Source organism: Melospiza melodia, chromosome 4 (genome assembly GCF_035770615.1).
Source record: "Melospiza melodia melodia isolate bMelMel2 chromosome 4, bMelMel2.pri, whole genome shotgun sequence".
NCBI lineage: Eukaryota > Metazoa > Chordata > Aves > Passeriformes > Passerellidae > Melospiza > Melospiza melodia.
Window position 1 is genome coordinate 62,308,653 of NC_086197.1, and position 18,454 is coordinate 62,327,106.

At 36.8% G+C, this 18,454-nt stretch overlaps 1 protein-coding gene across 1 annotated transcript; it reads left to right on the plus strand.

Annotated features, from left to right (window-relative positions):
• Positions 1-473: 473 nt before the first annotated feature.
• On the plus strand, positions 474-13,303 carry C4H12orf50 (chromosome 4 C12orf50 homolog). Its single transcript, XM_063155870.1, has 11 exons — positions 474-599; positions 2,158-2,281; positions 4,286-4,462; positions 5,653-5,730; positions 5,824-5,937; positions 7,266-7,385; positions 9,963-10,070; positions 10,297-10,494; positions 11,917-12,006; positions 12,561-12,652; positions 13,244-13,303. Exons 1-11 carry the CDS (start codon positions 474-476, stop codon positions 13,301-13,303), a joined length of 1,287 nt encoding a protein of 428 aa, XP_063011940.1.
• The last annotated feature ends 5,151 nt before the right edge of the window (positions 13,304-18,454 follow it).

An 18,454-nucleotide genomic window follows, 5' to 3' on the forward strand; every position in this document is an offset into this window, starting at 1 on the left:
CTTTCTCCGGCGCCGGCTCCTGCGAGAGTAGACTCCTATGGACTCCTGGGTCTATAGGTTCTGCCAGGAAGTTACTCCAGCGCGGACTTCTCATGGGCTCACAGCCCCCCACCCACCTGCCCTGGCGTGGGGCCCTGCGCAGGCTGCGGGTCCATGTCTGCCGCACCGTGGATCTCCATGGGCTGCAGGGGCACAGCTGCCTCGCCATGGCCTTCACCACGGGCTGCAGGGGACACTCTCTGCCCAGCATCTGGAGCACCTTCTCCCCCTTCTTCTTCCCTGACCTTGGTGGCCGAGGGTTCTTTCTCCCACACATATTCTCGCTCCTCCCTCTGACTGTTGTTGCCCAGCTGTGGTATCTTTGTGGTATCAGAGATTTGTTTTTAAGACCACAGTTGCATCAACAAGAAGTTGGGTATTATTTAAGCTTCGCTAAATTGGTTTGTTACACTTCACATTAAAAAAGTACCAGAATGGGCGACTCTTTGAAACGACATGATATTCTATATTTTACTTGGATGCAGCAGAGAGAAAGGAAGGTGTTCAGCCTGGACAGGTCATGTAGCAGCATCATGCTGGTGTCCCAAGCTGGAAGAGCAGTTGGCAACTGTTAAAATGTAACATTCCATCCTGGCTAACAACTGCTCTCAGTTCAGTTCAACAGTTCAGCCACATGGAGAAGGTACCACATGCTTCCTTCAACTATTTTTTGTTTTAGCTACTCTATCCACTGAGTTTATTGTCGTCTGAAGGTTGGCATTTGGAAGAAAACTGTTTTCAGGATAAGATGATTTGCCTGACTGCTGATAGCTTTGATTCAAAGAAGTACTTACATTCCACCTGGTAAAAATCTAGGGATGGTTTTAGGGCTCTTGGTTATTCCATCCATTTTTAAGGGTCTGGGAGTTAGGTGTTAATGCCTGGGAGATGGGCTTTGTGTCTCAGGGGGTGGCCCAATTGTACTGACTACAATCCAAAAGTTTTTGGAGATGCTGCTCTTAGCTGTTAATGTCTGGAACTGGGAGAAACCTGCTTCCAAACATTCCAATATTTTCAAGTAGGGCCTTGTTTTCATTTAAAAAATTACTCAGAAACTCATTCTAAAATAACACCCAACGTGACATTTACAATTTTCAGGTGGGATGCCATTTACATCCAGGATATAAGCCTGCGTTTACGTATTCAGGGTGAATCTCGTGGGCCCTTGCCTCTTTGGAATTACAAGTTTATCATATATTTGAGATAGATACCTCAGGTTATAAGGAGAAGTGAATTGCATCATCAGAGATGGTGCTAAAAACTGCAGACTCTGATAAGATGGAGATGTGGAACAACAATTTTATGTATGACTAAAATTGGAATGACTTGTGTTGTGAAAGTACTATCTCTGCAATATTGTGCACACTTTTTAACTTCTTAACTGCCACACTGATCAATAGAGGGACAGCTGCAGTATGAGCATATGTATGAGTAGAGAAACAATTAAATAATTTAAAAAATCCATGTAGACAATCTATTATTCCCATTAGGTTTTTGTTTGTCATCTTTAAAAACAGCTGAAGTTGAAAGATGGTGTGAGCAGTGCAATAGCAGTAATGCCAGCATCAAATCCCAAATTTTTTAAGTTTTTGTCAGGAATCTTTCTGGGTTTTGTTTCTTACCATGTGTTTTCCCATAGATTCATGTCCTTTAATAGTAAGACAGTTCAAGTGCAAGATTTGCACTTGTACAGCACATTTAATTGGAGATTTATCTGATTTTTCCATTGTACAGAAAAGTAAACTCAGCCACGTCAGTTAAATGACTTAAGAGATTTTTTTTCCTTCCCACCAGCTCATGAAAAGTCTGCAGTAAACTAAGTAGAGACTGTCTTACCCCTATTGTAATCTAGAAACAATTTTACATCACCAAACAATTTTACATCACCATTGACTTAACTCAGTAACTTTAGAGCTATCTAGAGCTTATGACAAGTCATAAAAGATAATTTGAAATGTTGTAAACTGTAAGAATGTGGTCCCACAAAATCTTGATCATACATTTACAGCAGTGTGAACTCTCATATATTCAATCCTAAGTTCACACAGCATGTACTAATCCATTTATTCAGTTTTGGTTGTTCTATTTACAACACCTGAAAACTCCTTTCTCCTGCAGCAAAACTACAGCAAGTTTTCCTGTTTCTGGGAGACAGAGCCTGTAGGCTGTAGGAGGATAAGCTGTGACTTCTTTCACAGAAAACCTCGTAATATAAATGGACTTTATTTGCCACCTAGTAACAGTGAGTACAAATATTTTCTAAACAGTTTTTTCACTAGAGTAATGAAATAGACAAAAATATCCTTCCAGTGCTTATGTAATATATAGTAAGGTCAAGAAATGAATCAATCAGGTATGATCTACTAGCCTAGCAAGTTTAAGGGAAAGAAAGGAATTTGAATAAGATTACCACATGAATTATTTTAGTTGTCGTATTATGAATCTTCATACCTATTAGTGATATAAAAGATGAAGTCACATTTAGATTGCTGAGATCCATGGAATAAAAATGTTGCTTAACTTGAATTTCTGATAGATTAAATCTCTCTAGTAATTCAAATGGTTAGTATGGAGGTAATAATTTAAGAGAAATCAAAAGCAATGTGTGTGGTGGGATGAGGAGGGACACCAATATCTGTTGATAGAGCACATGTATGGATGAGACACCCCTTGTAGAGATAACACCAGATAACAGAGCTGTTTGTGCAGATGTATTTCCAGTTTATTGTTTTGAATAAAAATTTGGGGCTTGAACATTGGTTAAATATTACTGAAGTACAGTAATAGAGTATAAAGCAGCACTCTTATTTGTGGAAACCTCCACCATTACAAGACCCTTTTTTTCCTCATCCATTTCTAAGGGGAGCTCTTAAATACCAGAAATCCTGGTAGACAGCTGGAGCCTGGAACAGGATAATAGTCCAGGGCAAACAACAAAGCTGTCGGAAGCAGGAGTGAGGAGAGCAAGTCACCATGAAACCTCATGTTCCTGAAATTGCCCCAGGAACATGTAGCCTGTGGTATCTGGGCATGTGGAGCCTAACTAAGCACACAGGATCAAGGCAAGACCTGGAGTGCTGTTTTCCAGGTGCCCATTCTGCCTTCAGCACAGCTCCCCCTTACACAGCACACTTTTGGCTGTGGTGCAAGTCAGAGGCTGTGCCCAAAAGTACTGTGGGCAAGGGTATCCTGTACCAGAGCAATGTCTGACAATCACAGCTGGAAACAGACCAAACCCTTTTACTTTTTACTGAAATATGTACAAGTTCAAAGCCTGTGTGTGCCACATTGCTGATACTAAGTGTGCTTTTTTTGTTGTTCTTATATTCAAAAATCTTGTCAAACAAATTTAATTTAACTTATTCTACATGGGGCTAAAAATAGCCTGTTCTGAACACTGAAAAAGGCTCCATCAAGTTAGTGTTGTATCTTACACATCTCTTATATGAGGTGCAACAAATCTTATTTGCAATCATGTTATGAGAATAGGTTTAACATTATATACATGGTGCTCATAGGCAAGCAAGAGATGCACAAAAATAAAAACAACTGGAATAAGAGAAAAATGCCCACTCTTTCTTTTAGACTGGAAAATATATCAAATTTCACTATTTTTAATATAATGCACAGGATATTGTTGTTGAAAATCAGTCAGCTAAAACAATAACTGTAGACTCACCATCATTCATAATTTTTCTTTTTAGTCCCTTGTATTTCCTTGCTCTTGGAATGTGTTATCCCAGTACTAAAGCCATTTTGCTGAAAATATTATGTGTGGAGATAAATTCCTTAGCAAATTAATATATAAATTCCTTAGGAAAATTATATATATTCTGATTTTCTTTCTGATTAAGTGTGAATTATTTTAGTGTACTTTACATTCCTTCACAAAATCTACACTTCAAATTTAAAATTAGCAATCCTGTGCTTAGCATTGCTGAATTCTTCAAAATGGATGCTGTAGGGATTGATACAGCATGTTTGCAACTTTTTAAAATAGTGCAGTGATGAAAATGTTCCACATTTCCAAAGTCTGTACTCAGCAGTGCCTGTGTCCGTTCAGAGGAGCTGGCACCTGTGTTTTCCATACTTTCTGGAGTTGGAAGGCACTCTCTTGCCAGCCTCTGCACAACATATATAATGCCTAATCTGGATAATGTTCTCAGAAGTATGCCTGCTGCTGTCAGTCTGGATGTGATATTTTCGTTTCCTTCTACCAAAAGAAGTTTAATGTTCTTGTCTGCAGATGTCCCATTGAAACAGGATGTCCAAGGAGGCATTCTGCATCCAGCCCATCGTCAGGACTCACTCAGAAATCAAGACAATGTTTTAGTACCAATTCATCCTCCACTGATTATAAACCTCAGTGATGAAGAGGATGATGAAGAGGATGATGAAGATGATGATGACGAGGATGACAACTGTAAACAGTTTTTTTCTTTTATAAGCAAGTTGTATGGGTTTTGTCAGCTCTTGCAATGTATCTCACAACTGGCTTGTTATAACCATGAAACTTTTAGAAAAGACTTGTTGAAAAGTTTTTTGAGATAGTTTTCAGCTGATCTTTAAAATGTTGGAACTGGTAGTCACTAGATGTGAGCAGGCAGTATTTTCTAAAGCCTGCAATCCAATTCAAATGGCCATCAAAAACTCTTCAAAATTCTGGGATGAAATTACAAGTTTGGGAGGTATTTGTTTCTGAGAAATAAACTTTTGAACAAGGGCTGTATGCACTCGTCAGTGAAAGTGAAGTCACAATTTTTTTACAAAAGATAATTGTGACTTAAGTAATTTTTCAGCTGATTTACCAAACTGTAGGCAGTAATTTTTTAGAGAAAGTTATTCTTAAATCTAGCAAAGAGAGTTGATGCGAAACTCTTCAGTAGTTGAACTGAATGTTTTTACATTTATATATACATATATGTTAATACAGTTAAACCATTGACCATATCTCACTTAGAGATAAGAGACTCGTGGGGATGGAACAAATGGCACGTTCCTGGAGAGTGAAAAGTGAAAGAATGCCCTGCTTTCAGGCATGCATGCAGCAAATTACTGTGCTGCCCCAACCCATTTTTCACTTTCCCACTGCCTGTCAGGTTGGCTGGTAGACCAGCCTGTTAATGCCTCCTAACTTGGCCTCAGCCTGAGTGTGCCACTTAAACAGTATAGAAAACAGGGCTTTGCTAATCCTCATGGCCTTAACTGAGAGAGATCCAGAGCTCTCACTTCACCAGCTCTGCCAGCAGGCATTACAGGGCTTTGTAACTTTGGGCAGAGGTTTTGTGACAAGCACTCTCTGGTGACACATTGAATCCAATTTCCTTGTGGGTATAAATGAAAGATTATTTTGAAAATGAATATTGAATGTATTTTTGAATCCTTTTGAGTTAACAAATGTTTGCTTTTAGAAATATGTTTTAACTGCAATCCCATTGCACATGAAAATACCTAATATTAAGTAATCATTTTTCAGTTCAGAAGCACAGGTTGCAGTCAAAACCTAAAACAGCCAAATGACAAAAATTAAAGTCATTATCATATTTTATTATTCAGAATTATCAAAGGTCTTTGTATAGTTATCTTGTAATCTTTTACAAATATTTCCTGCAGATGTTTCTACCTGGATGCCTAAGACTGTTATAGATATTGAAGAGGAAAGAGCAATACGGGATATATGCTATAAATCTGGTAAATATGAAATTAATCATTCTTTCCTTAAAAGCAATGCTTCCAATACAGTAAACTTTAGTGCTTTTTTTTCCCATCTTGGGGTATGTGTAGGAGAGTATTATGGGATTCAGAACCCTTACAAACACCAATCAACAAAAACTGTGTCTTCACCATGGCAAGATGAGTTATTACCCTTGGAAACTACTGAGCAAAACTTGCAGAAAGGCAAGTATTTTGATTTCTTTGCATTGTATTTACCACTTCTAAAACTGCTGTAACAGAGAGGAGCTATTACATAGTTTGCACTTCCTCTCTGCTTTTTAAATTAGGTTAAAATAAAATATTGCAGAAACATATTTGTATTTGTCAGCAAATTGCACAAACACTTCATTCTTTTTGCCATATATATATAGTGATCATATATATTGCCATATATATATATAATCACACTCGTGCTGATTACCTGCATCAATTGTGGACGGAAAATGTAGAAATGGGTTATTAACACAATCTTTTCTGACATACACAACATAGATTTTTCATGCAATTTCATGATAAAGATTTATGTAGTCTAATTTTAACCATCCTAAGGTTAGGAATGTAGTTTGAATTTCTCATCTAGGCTCTCTGGTGAAAATGAAGAGAGACAGGAACTCCAATGAATCTCCTTTTTATTGAATCTCCAGGCAGTGCCAAAGGGTGAGATGAGCCACTTTTCCAGAGGTGCTCCTGGACCTCTGCTGGCTCTCTTGGGTGTCTTGATGTCAAAATGTAGTGTTGAGTCAAATTTTTCTATAACTAAATTTAGATTAAATGCCTCCTTCAACTGTCTTGTAAAAGAAGAACAAAAGAGTTACATTTTGTTTTGAATTCTGGACTATCCAACATAATTAGGGTCAAAGGAATATGAATTTATAATCATTTACCTCAGTTCTTATTGTTTATCATTTACTGTTCTCTTCTAATTTCTAAATTTGAAATGTTTGTTATTAAAATAGTTTTGATAAGTTCTTTCTAACAAATACACAGATATATTTAGTGTATAGATGAGAGAATCAGTGACAGATGTGTGAACATACCTTTTAAGAAGTGTCTTTATTTAGTGTCATCTATCATTAGATGCATTAATAGAAAAAGATTGATTTGCTTCTCTAAAACAGTTTTTCAATTGAATTCTCTGAGGCTTCAGGTCCTGTGATGCCATGCATTCTGGAAATGCCATAAATTCCATTAGATAGCATTAATAAATATAATTCATGGGTAGAGAAAAGCTCATCAATAAGCAGGTAATTTATAGCTAGGTCTTTACTTTGGAGCCATAGTCTTCTTTAGTCTATGAGTTATGATATTTTCTAATAGAGCATGAAAGATAGACATCAGTTACACCAGACAGGATTCAAATAATTAATAAAAGAGAAAGAAGGTTATGAAATGAGAGGTTAAGAGAAATTGCACCAAACTAATCAATGGCTCATAGGGGTGGGAGGAAGAGAATGTCAGTGCCATTACCTGTGCTTACACACAGCTAAATATTCTTTCTGTTACCTTTCCAGGTGATGGCAACACTATTCCTATAAGATTTAATAATACAAGAAAAGAAAAGGAGAGTTCAGAAAGGAGAGTATCAATAGAGACTATTCCCAGAACAGACCTTAAATCCTTTGACAGTGGAGGTAATATACTGTAGTATCAGCCTCTCATTGCTGAATGTCATGTGATAAATAAAATAACTAAATATGCATGCATTAAACTTCCACATTTTGCATTTGAGTTATTATATGTTCTTTATGTTCTAGACACTCTTTCTCATGCTGAATCATTAAATATAACAATAAATCATAAACATTGTTTACGATTATATATTATGCTTATTTTAGGATTGCAGTGGAGAAAATCCTTTATGCACATTACAGTAGATTTTGGGAAAGAAAGGGTTCTGTGGAGTTATGAAAAAACAGGCACAGAGATGCAGACAAATTGGTTAGAGCCAAGGACGTGTGTTTGATCCCTGCATGGACCATTCATTTAAGAGATGGCCTTGGTGATCTTTGAGTCCCTTCCCACTCAGAATATTCTGTGACTGTGATTCTGTGACTGTCTGAAGTCTAAATGCTTTCAAAAACTGTTACTTTTGTGAGACTATCCATAGTTAAGATGAAAAAGCTTTGTATTTTTCAGTTATCCTACAGAAAAATAGCAAAGCTGTAATCCTGCAACTTGTGTAACCGGATCCAATCCCTCTGCACAAACTTGGTTTACCTTAATGAAGACACACTGTTTTGACCAATTGAATTGGTATTGAATCATGTTAATAAAGTTGAAGAATGCCACATTCTCTTTGAATTTGCTTAATACTTAGTGATATTCAATCCTTTTTTCATAAATATTCATTAATGATAAAAATAGTAATATTTGTAGTATTCTTTTTTCCCCCTTAGTTTATCAATACAAAACAGTGCAATACCATGCTAGGGCTGCTTCCTCTAGCTTGAAGCAAACTGCTGTGTGTCTTCTAGCGCCAGAACTATTGCACAGTAGAAATGAATCTTACATTCTACATCTCTTCCTGTCACCTTTACGTACAAGAGTATCTTTCTTTTTGGATATTCTTTATGTCTGTATAAACAGTTAACACTGAGCCACAATTCAATAACTGAATCTCTGTTCACAATTATATGTATTTAAAGCTTTTAACAGACTGTTTAACAACTCTGCTTACCAGACTATTTTCTCTGATTTTTGTGAGCCTTATTAAATCAGCTATTTGGTTTCTGTTCACTTCAGAAAACATGCCACTTAAAAAGCAGTCTCTTTGCATTGTTCACCTTTCTCAGGGTGCTCTCAAGTATAGATAACTATGAGACTTCTTTCCTGCAGGAGGTGGTGGTTCTGTGATACAGAGGAGCACATTTATTGATGGAAACAGATTTGAGGCACTACCTAGGGAAAAAGAACCAATTATATCAAAGTATTCCAATGTAAAAGGTACTTCATTACTATGTATTTGCAAATTTTTAGATTAGATTACTTTTGTTCCTCTGCAAGTGTGTTGAACATTATATATTTTGTGCAAAACCAATCTGAAGTGAAATTTCCATTAACAGTGTGAATTCTTTCACTGCAAGATGACAGCAGTTGTATGTTATGGTTTAATTCTGCTTCTTTCAGCCAGTTTGCATCCTCTGATAGATTCAGTTATGAGTCCCTGAGTTACAAAAGTCTGATGCACACGTTAGATCATGGGAAATGCTGTGCACTTTCCACTTTGGACAATTAAAACAGATTTGACTGTAGGTAGTATCTCACAGAACACAGGACTTAATAAAACCAGTAAAAATATAGTTAAGGAGAGAACATAACACTTGTGATAGAGTATGTTTATCAAAAACTAGTCCTGTAAGCAAATTAAAATACCTGCACTAAAGTACCTTAATGATAAGTTTCATCCTTTTCACGGGAGAATTCCAGAGTATATTTGTCCATTTACAAAATATTATTGTGAGTAGATTGTTATCCAGTCATTTCTTGGCAGTTTTAGAATAAAAGGGAAAAAAAGGACAGATTTTGGTCTTTAAACTACCCCATAAACTGAAGCAGAAGTGGAGCATTTCTGCCTCATTTTGGCCTCAAATGGCAGGAACCAAATGTGCTTATTTACATTAGCAGGAAAAAAGGGAGAACAAAGCCCCATCTTCCCAAAGAGTAGCAGGGCCAGAAGAGTACTGTGGGTACTTTACAATGCAACTTTCCCTGTGAAGTTCAGTTTGTAGTTTGAAGTGGGCTTACCTATGCAACCAGTGCTGTCGCAAATTTACCTCCATCATTTGTAGTACCTTGTTATGTTCCTGCACTGCACATGTCCAGGGTGTATCCAGATGCTACAGGCAGAAGTCATTCATGGTTCAGCCTGGCATCCTTTGAAGTGCATGTGTTGGTCTCCATGGGCTCAGCCATGGGTGTTCTAGAGGTCCACACCTATGCAGTGTAGAGAAAGGATGATCTGATTTTTGCATTTAGAGTTAATTTTTAAGTTGTTCTTTAAGATTTCTTCTGCTAGAGGAAATATAGACACTGTTGCTTTCCTTCTGGGTAATGACACTTTTAATATAATTAACATGTGAAACCATGTGCCATCCAAAGGGACCTATTATGAATTAGGGGATTATAAAATAAAAATACCACAGTATTTTTGGCTATGAACATTTTTTGTGCTTTCTAAAAAGTGAATACATGTTATTTTAATCCCTCAGAAACAAACTACACTGAACTGGTAAAGAACCACCACTTTAAGGAAGTAAAGGAAAATAAAAGGATTTCTGACGAGCGAAGAAATTCAGCTAGTGCAGTAACTGGCAAAGGTATTTTGAAAAAGTCATCAGCTTATTTATTTGTATTTACTAAACTGTGAGAAGTTTTAGCACTATCTAGTAAATTTCTGTTCTTAGTGTCAAATAGGGGCAGCCCATACTTGGATTGGTCTGTCTACAAAGAACATTTTTTAAATCTTGTTTGGTCTCCAGTTGCATGCACTCTGTGAAATTTTGAATAATAAGACAACCATTTTGGTTGTATTTTCCCTTTTAGGAATTCACACTCCAGACCCCAAAGGAAAACCAGGTTATCAACAAAGGTGTCAAAGTAAGGATGATGAAACTGCTTCTTCCAGTCCATATGGGAGAGACACTGGAAGATACAATCATTTAAATTCTCCAGAACCTCGACGATCAGCTTATGTCGTCTACCGGACTGTCACTCAAAAACCAAAATTCAATGGACCTACAGGTGGGTTCCTTCATACACAGAATTCTTAAAATGCCTGTCTATATTGTGCTGCTCTCAGTTGGGTCCCTGCAGCTGAATAATAAATTATTTATGCTTAAATGCAGGCATGAGTAAATTTGATCAAGCATAATTTTCACAAGTTGATTTTAGCCATATCCATAGACAGAAACATAAAGATTTATAAAGCTTTACAGTTTGTCAGACAGAATATTCACAAAAAATCATTGAGCCATCTTTACAGTAGGAATTCGTGGATGCAATGAAGTGGTGATGTGCACAAATATAGTGATCCCCACTTTATACAGCATGTCTTATGTGATTTATTCTCTTCAAATATTTAATAAACCTTGAAAAATCCACTTTTAAGTTCTTATTTTATTCTAACTACTTATAGTAGAAGTATGTTTTGCAGTAGAATTTCAGTCATGTCTCAAGAATTGTTTCTTGTTCAACCTTATTTTTCCCAGTAGGAAATATGCTGCTTGCTTTGTAGCATATATATCCATAACTGTGATTTCATTGGAGATTTCATGATTATGAATTTGTATTTATTTTCATTATTTAGGTTTATTTTTTGTCTTGAATAAACAAGGGTTTTGGTCATATTCACAATTCTGTTATCAATTTAAATGCAGTGTAAATCTTTGTGTTTAACATTAGTATTATTTTTTTCACATTAATTATGTCGGACAGAGGACTGAATCTATTCTTTCTGCTGCTCATAAAGGATGGTACTTTCCTTCATCTTACTCTACTGTCTTCTTGATGGTACATGCTATATCATTAATTTGACAAGAAGCCTACAGGTGGGATTCTGAGTCTTGCATCTTTCTTTCTGGCAGTCTGCTTCAGATTTATTACACCTTTCACTTTGTTTTAATCTTGCTAATATATATATATAGCCTCACCCTAACTAGTACATCATTTGGGCTTCATTTGAATTTTCAGTTTCTCTGTTCATGGTTTCTCTGGCTTATTTGTTTTTTCATTTGTCACTTTGTCAACAGATTTTGTGGTAAATAATTTAAATAATCAGAAATCAAAAAAGTGATTTTGTCTTGGCAGTTTCAGTCATCTCTCTTAAGCTGGGTTCATTCTCCATTTTGAGGTGTCTCCCTGTCTTAATTTCTCATAACAAGGACCTCCTTCAGACAGAGTAATGCCTATTTTAAGGTGAATAAACCGAAAAAAATTCCAACATTGGTGCTTTGTCTTGAGTACAAATAGTTTTTTCTGTGAATGTTTGCTTTCATTAAATGTGAACAAGGTGGTGTAGAGATTATATAGAGAGAACATTCTTTATGTGAAGAATGCATGTTATTAAATTTCCAGGTTAAAAAAGGATAGAACATTTTTGAAAAAATGGGAATCAGCATATTTCTTTAAGAGCAATCATTTATATTTTTGTTGCCTTTATTTCAGCAGTACCTGAGTCCTATGGTCAGAAAGGCTCCAAACAAAAGAATCAGCCTGATGCCAATAGGAGATTTTGGACACAAACAGAAAACTATGGTAACATTTACACATTGTGCATAAACTGAAAATTGTAGGATTATTACAAAATTATAATTTTAATTAATTGCATTAAGATGGAATTAAAAGAAGGATATTAATAATATTAATTTTTAATCGATTTTTTTAGAAAATTGTTTGTAATTAGGCAGCATATTCTGAGGCACAATCGAATGTCTAGCAAAAAGCCATAATATAGCCTTATGTATAGGGCTTTCACAAGCCGGGATAAAACAGAAGCTGTTGATGTCTTTGGGAAGGTCTTCAGCCCAGGAACATTCCCTTGGTTAAAACCAAGGATGTTCATAGCAGAATCTCCTAGTTTGGAAGATCACATGAGCCTCATGGAAATGCTACAATGTTGCAAATTATCTTTAAAGTTCTAGAGAGTCTGCCTTTAGTACTAGCTTGTGTTTCAGAGGCAATATCTGACTCATCTGATACGTTCATTGAAACTTCAGTCGCTGCAATATTTAATTCACATATCAGACTAAGGGACTCTTTCCTGAAACTGTGGCTGAAATTAGGAAACAATTTATATGTTTTTCCTACAGGCAAATATACTTCAGGATCTTCTAATTCACCAGCTTGGAGGAAAAGAAATCCACAAGCAAAACCATTCTCTAAATTTAAAATAACCACTCAGGTAACTGATAGAAATGGTTACAATTCAGCCTTTTTAGGAGAAATGGCATGTTTCTGCCCACCTAGAAAATGTAAAAGTGCTTGTAAAACTTCCTCATTCAAAACCTGCAAGATTCTGATCAATATTGAGTAGCTGAAAGAGCAGTTAATAGTTTTGTTTACAGTAATGTACCTTTGCCTGAATAACTAACCTGTGGTTTCTGTTTCTTTTACCAATAACACTTATATGAAAGCAGAGTGCATACTCTAAAACAAAGTGCTACAAAATGCAAGTTTTGGATTCTGGCACCAGACAAAGACAGTAGAGACCATATAAGTTTGATCTGTTTCTCTGCTGGATTGTTCGTGAAGCTTCAGCAATGACTGAACTGCAGTAATTAGCTGAAGTCTGAAGCCATGAAAGGACTCAGGCTACAAAATGTTTGCAAGATACCCTAAAGATCATTCATACATTTTACAGCTGCCCTGAAAGCTGAGATTAGAACGTCTACCTCATGTTAAATTTTACTTCTTAAAATGTTTCTGAAGGAGCATGTAGTTTTACTCTAAGAAATTATGCACAGAATTTTGTGTATATCTGTTTTGACAGCAGAATAAAGAAGACATGGAAGTGAATAAAAAAGGAGAAAAAGAAACCTGTAAAGGGAAATAAGGAAATGATCGACTCGGATGTGGTAGACGATGAAGAAAGATGAAGAAACTGCAAATTCCAAAAAGAAGGTGCAGGAAGGAAGCACACTATAGTGTTTCAAAACTGGTTAAAAATTCTTAAAAGTATGCTCTGCATGGTGACATATAAAGATCTATATCCACTATGTTTAATCTACTATAAAATTCTGGCACTTGAAGTTATTTTTACAGACTACGGCTCTACACCATAGACTGATAGTTCATAGAGAAAAAAATTCTTAAACAGATCCTTCCCCTACTTTATTTGATAGATTTTTAAGGCATAATTCCTAATATGAATAAATACTATTAGTTGTACTTAGCAGTTTCAGAGGACTTTTAATGTAAAAAGCAATAGTGTAATGCATTCTAGAATGTGGTTTCCTGGTACAAAAGCCAGATTCCTACATGGTTTATCTGCTTTGCCACGTGTTTGGGGACTCACTCTGAATTTGATATTGAGATTTTGCAATTTTAATGGAGGAGCAGTTCATAACTGTGTTATGAACTAAAGAAATTCACAAGAAAACTCAGAATTAACTGAGATACGTATTTAAATGCATTTCAAACTGAAATTTGAAGAGTTGTATAAAGACTGATAAGTAGGATACTTTAATATTCCTTTCTGGGGAAGCAAACCTCTCAGTGAAGTGTTACATATACATGACTTCGTACCTTTTTCTCAGATGTTTTTTCAGTTTTTTGCATTTACCTGACCTTTGGCCATTCTTAGAAAACAATCAGTTTTTGTAGAGAGCCCTTCAAACTTCTTTCTGTAACACTAGGATCCAGTTATTGTCTTGGTGGCACATGTAACTGTGAGAATGAAAACATTTTACCACCTTGGAGCCTTTTCTTCTGTGACTGCTTAGAACATGAGGCTGGATCAGATACCTTCTAGGGTACTTCTAGCTGAAATAATTCTATTATTCAATGAGAAATATGGTTGTATGTTTCTCTGCCCTACTTGATTATCTCAATAGTGGTGTAATTTTTATTTTCTTTTGAAATTTAGTTTTTAATCATTTAAGTTAGAACATGCTGTACTGATTATAGACATGTATGCAGTTATGCATCACTGTTCTTAACTAAGAGAGGAATAGAAAAATCTAGAGGATTTGGTTTAGCTAAGTAATAATGTACAAAACAAGAAGCATCTTTTTAAAATCAAATACTGGGTGTGTTGGAAATGTTCCTTCCACCTCTGATTAGACATTGGTGTTTCAAGTTGTAGCACCTGATGCCTTGAAGCAACATTTCACATGTTTTCTGCCTGAGGCAATTTATAATCTCGGTTCAGAGGGCTGTTGTGTCAAGTTATTTTTTAATATCTCGATAAAGCCTTTTAATTCCCTTTTTTTCACATAAAAGTAATAGAAATGTTACATTTCCTATTTGTCTGGTGTCTCCACAATTAGAGTATTAAATTTGATAAGACCAAAAATAGGCATGGGCAAATGTTATTTTGCTGGTCTGATTTTAGCATTCCGTTAAAAAGGATTTCAATATTCAATTTGTGCAAGTATTTAATATTGTTACTATGTGGATCTATAAGTGCAGCACAGGCTGCATGTGCTGCCTGCTGACTTGTGCCACGCAGATCCCTTACCACAGGAGAAAATCAGCAGCTCCTGCTTGGTAGAGGTGATTACACTCCCTGCTGGGCCTCACCTTTATTTAGCAGGGCAGCAAGTTCTCAGGTGGACATCCTTTCTGTTTGACAGTGGAAAGGAGGAATAGAGTTGGCCTCTTTGGGAAAATCCTGTAAGTGACCAAAGTAGGGTAATTTCCCATGGGTGAAATCTGCAGGGTGTGCTGGGCTGTGGTTAGAGGCCCTATTTGACTTGGGGCTCCCAGCATATGGTTAACTCCACTATCTTCCTTTCTTTTTAGTGTGGTCTTAAAAAATCATGATATTAATAGGTCTTTTATAGAATCTGAGCACCTTTCTGACTGGAATCATAAAGAAAAAGGCACCACCTTATATAATTTAACCCACCTTCTGACCCTAAAAAAGCAACCCAACAAACCAAAGCCAAAAGAAAATAATTTTCTAGCATCTTAAGATGCGAATATCCCAGCAGATGGTTGGGCTAAGTGTCAGACTCTTCTGAAGGGAAACACAAGGAAATGCAGGAAGAAAAGGATGTGGCCATGAGGGTAATACTGGGTTGATCCTCAGTTTTTGTGGAATCACAGCTTCAGTACTCTTTTCACTGGAGCTTCCTGTGGAGAAATTACAAATACCCTTCTTTTTAGTTATGGCTTTCTCAACCCAGGAATTCACAGATACCAAAAAATATCTCAGCATTGCACATTAAATATATGGCTCAACAAGATATTTAAAGTTCCTGTGAGGTGTTAGCTGCTCTTGACAGAAATGAGAGGAACATTTAGGGATCAAGTGGTTTGTGTGATCAAACACTTAATTAAGATTTTCCTTTTACAGCTTCAAAGACACTAAGATTCTCTAAAATAATAAAAATACTTGTTTGTTTTCCAGATTACAGACACTTTCCCTGTTATATTTTTTAATCTTGCCTGGGTTTCTCTGTCATTAAAACCTCAGAGAGGAGCCAAACTAAACTGAGAATATTCAGGATTTCATGCAGTGAGGACCTAAAGATTGATTGCATTTCTGTACTTCCACATAATCACTGCATGACAGACCCCCCACCTGATTTACACTCATAGTGGTTGAAAATAAGCTCTGAGATAATGAGCTAAAAATCAGAGGCAGAGGGCCACTGAAGCAGAGTTGAACTTGCCCTGGTATTAAGTATGCATAGCCATAATCTGCTGCTGAATTGGAAGGCCCAGGGGAAATAAGTGATTTGTTGATTTCACCCTAGATGTGTTAAAATATGCTAATGTTTTTCCAGATGGTACTTATAAAAGCACATCAGACATCTCATCTAGGTGAATCATATTCCTTAGTAAATAGAATAACAGTGCTACCACCTGTATTTTGACAAAAGTATGAAAAGCTTCCAGTCTGAGATCCTGCATTCCTTAACAAATCTATATGCCTAAATTAACACCATTGACTCCCAGCATCTCAGCAGCACTGATTTTAAATATTCTGTTTATTAATTAAGGTAGGAAAGTCCATCTCAAGTTAGCACCTGAACAAGAAAAACATTTTTTGTTGTAAAATAAAAATGAAGTAAAATGTCCCTGGGAATTGTTGACGTTGTTTACAAAGAAGTATTTTGACATTTTTACCCAATAAAGATATTTTCTGATGAAAGCTCCCTTGTACAGCAATGCATTATGTAAATATATAAATTTGTTTAAAGAACCAACCGAGTCTGTCGATTATTTACCTGCGCCTGCGGCCGCCAGGGTGCGGTGCATTCCCACGAATGGGTCTGAACAGCGCCCGGCAGAGCCCTCCCTTCCTTGGCGTGCGCGGGGTTCGCTCCCTCCGGAGCTGAAGCCTCCCCGCCGTGTTGGGCAAGGCTGTGCGTTCAGAGAAAAGGCCACAACAGTGGTATTGGCCACTTACTGGCCAGCTCGGGGGAGAGCTACAACAACCTACTTTCAGAATTGCTAAATAGCATTTTTTTTTTTCCTCGTGAAACGGAGTGGTGATATAACCCTACTTATCTCTCTTTCTACACACTTTTCAAAAGGTGTTTTCTGTTATCTCCTGTTTTGGACAGTTCTCACCACAAATTTGTCAGGGAAACTGAGAAGTCTTTGAAAAGAGATGTTCCAGACTGAGAGTCTCCTTTAATCTTTCCTGTCGGGAAACACTTTAGATGTTTTTAAATGCCTTTCATTTTGTATTTGGAGTATTTTACAAGTAGAAGTAATGATAGAAACATGCTACTGTGACAGGTAAGATTTGAGGCAGATGAGAGCACAACCATTATGCTTAAAATTCTACTCCCTCTATCTTTTTTTCACTTCCTAAGAAAAAGGATGTTAAGCAAGATTACATATTAAATTAACAGGGCCATTTGAAAAGGTAATATGGACTGAAGCTTGCCCAACTGATTATTGTTGTAATTGCAAGATTTCAGTCCTTCTCCTGAAAGAAAATTCTTGAATCAAAACTGAAATTGAAAAATCCCAAAAATTTGAAATGGAGTGACTACAACCAATTGTACTGAGATGAAATTGGGTGCAGTGAAACGGACCAAAACTTGCCAAATTTATTCCCATTGAAATCCCTAAAATCTGTGAAGAAAGGGAAACAAAGAGACAGAAGAGGGACTGAAAAAATAAATTTTTTTAAAAACTCCCACCGTGATACAACATGAAAACAAGGAAAACCAATAGGATGACATGAAGTGCAGGAATATGGAGCAAAGCTTGCCCAATTTATCCTCATTGAAATCTCAAGATTTCATTACCTTTCCTGAAAGGAAATTCTTCCTTTTGGGCATCCTTCCTTTCAACAGCCACAAAGTTTTTGAAATTAAAATCTCTTTAGACAGGAGGAAGCATGCCAGGGAAACTTCAGGCCTGCACTTGTATGTGAAGAGAACTGCCTTGAGTCTGCTCAGAGGATTAGTGGGTGAAATCCTCTGGGAAAATATTTTTGCTGGTGCTGGCATTCATCAGTGCTGCTCACTTTTTAGACATCACCTCCTAAGATCCCAGGAGAAAGAAATTCCCAAGTGTCATAAGTCAGGGTGAGGCAGAAGGCTATCTTGGCTGAACAGAGATTTCATTTGGAAATTAAAGAAGGTGTATACCCAGGTCAGGTGACATGGGAAGAATACAGAGATGCTGTTTGCCACTGTAGGGGAAAATACTGCGTGGCCAAAGTTCAGTTGGAGATGAAGCTGGCCAGAACTGTGGGGGATAATAAAAAGAGGTTTATTTGCAAATATATTATTGGCAAAAAGCAGTGCAAAAATAACATCATGATGTTACAGGATGAGGATGGTTGTCTTACAAACAGGGACAGAGACAAGGCAGAGGTGTTTAATGCATTCTTTGCCTCTGTCTTCAACATGGATGGTGTACCAAGGGAGTCGCAGTGCCCTGAGCTGAGATTTTTGAGCAGTCTTGGGAATCTGGAAAAGTCCCAGGTGACAGGAAGTTGGAAAATGTTGTCCTGCTTTTCAAGAAGGGCAAGAAGGGGGATGTCAAAAATGACAGGCCTGTTAGTTAGTGTCAT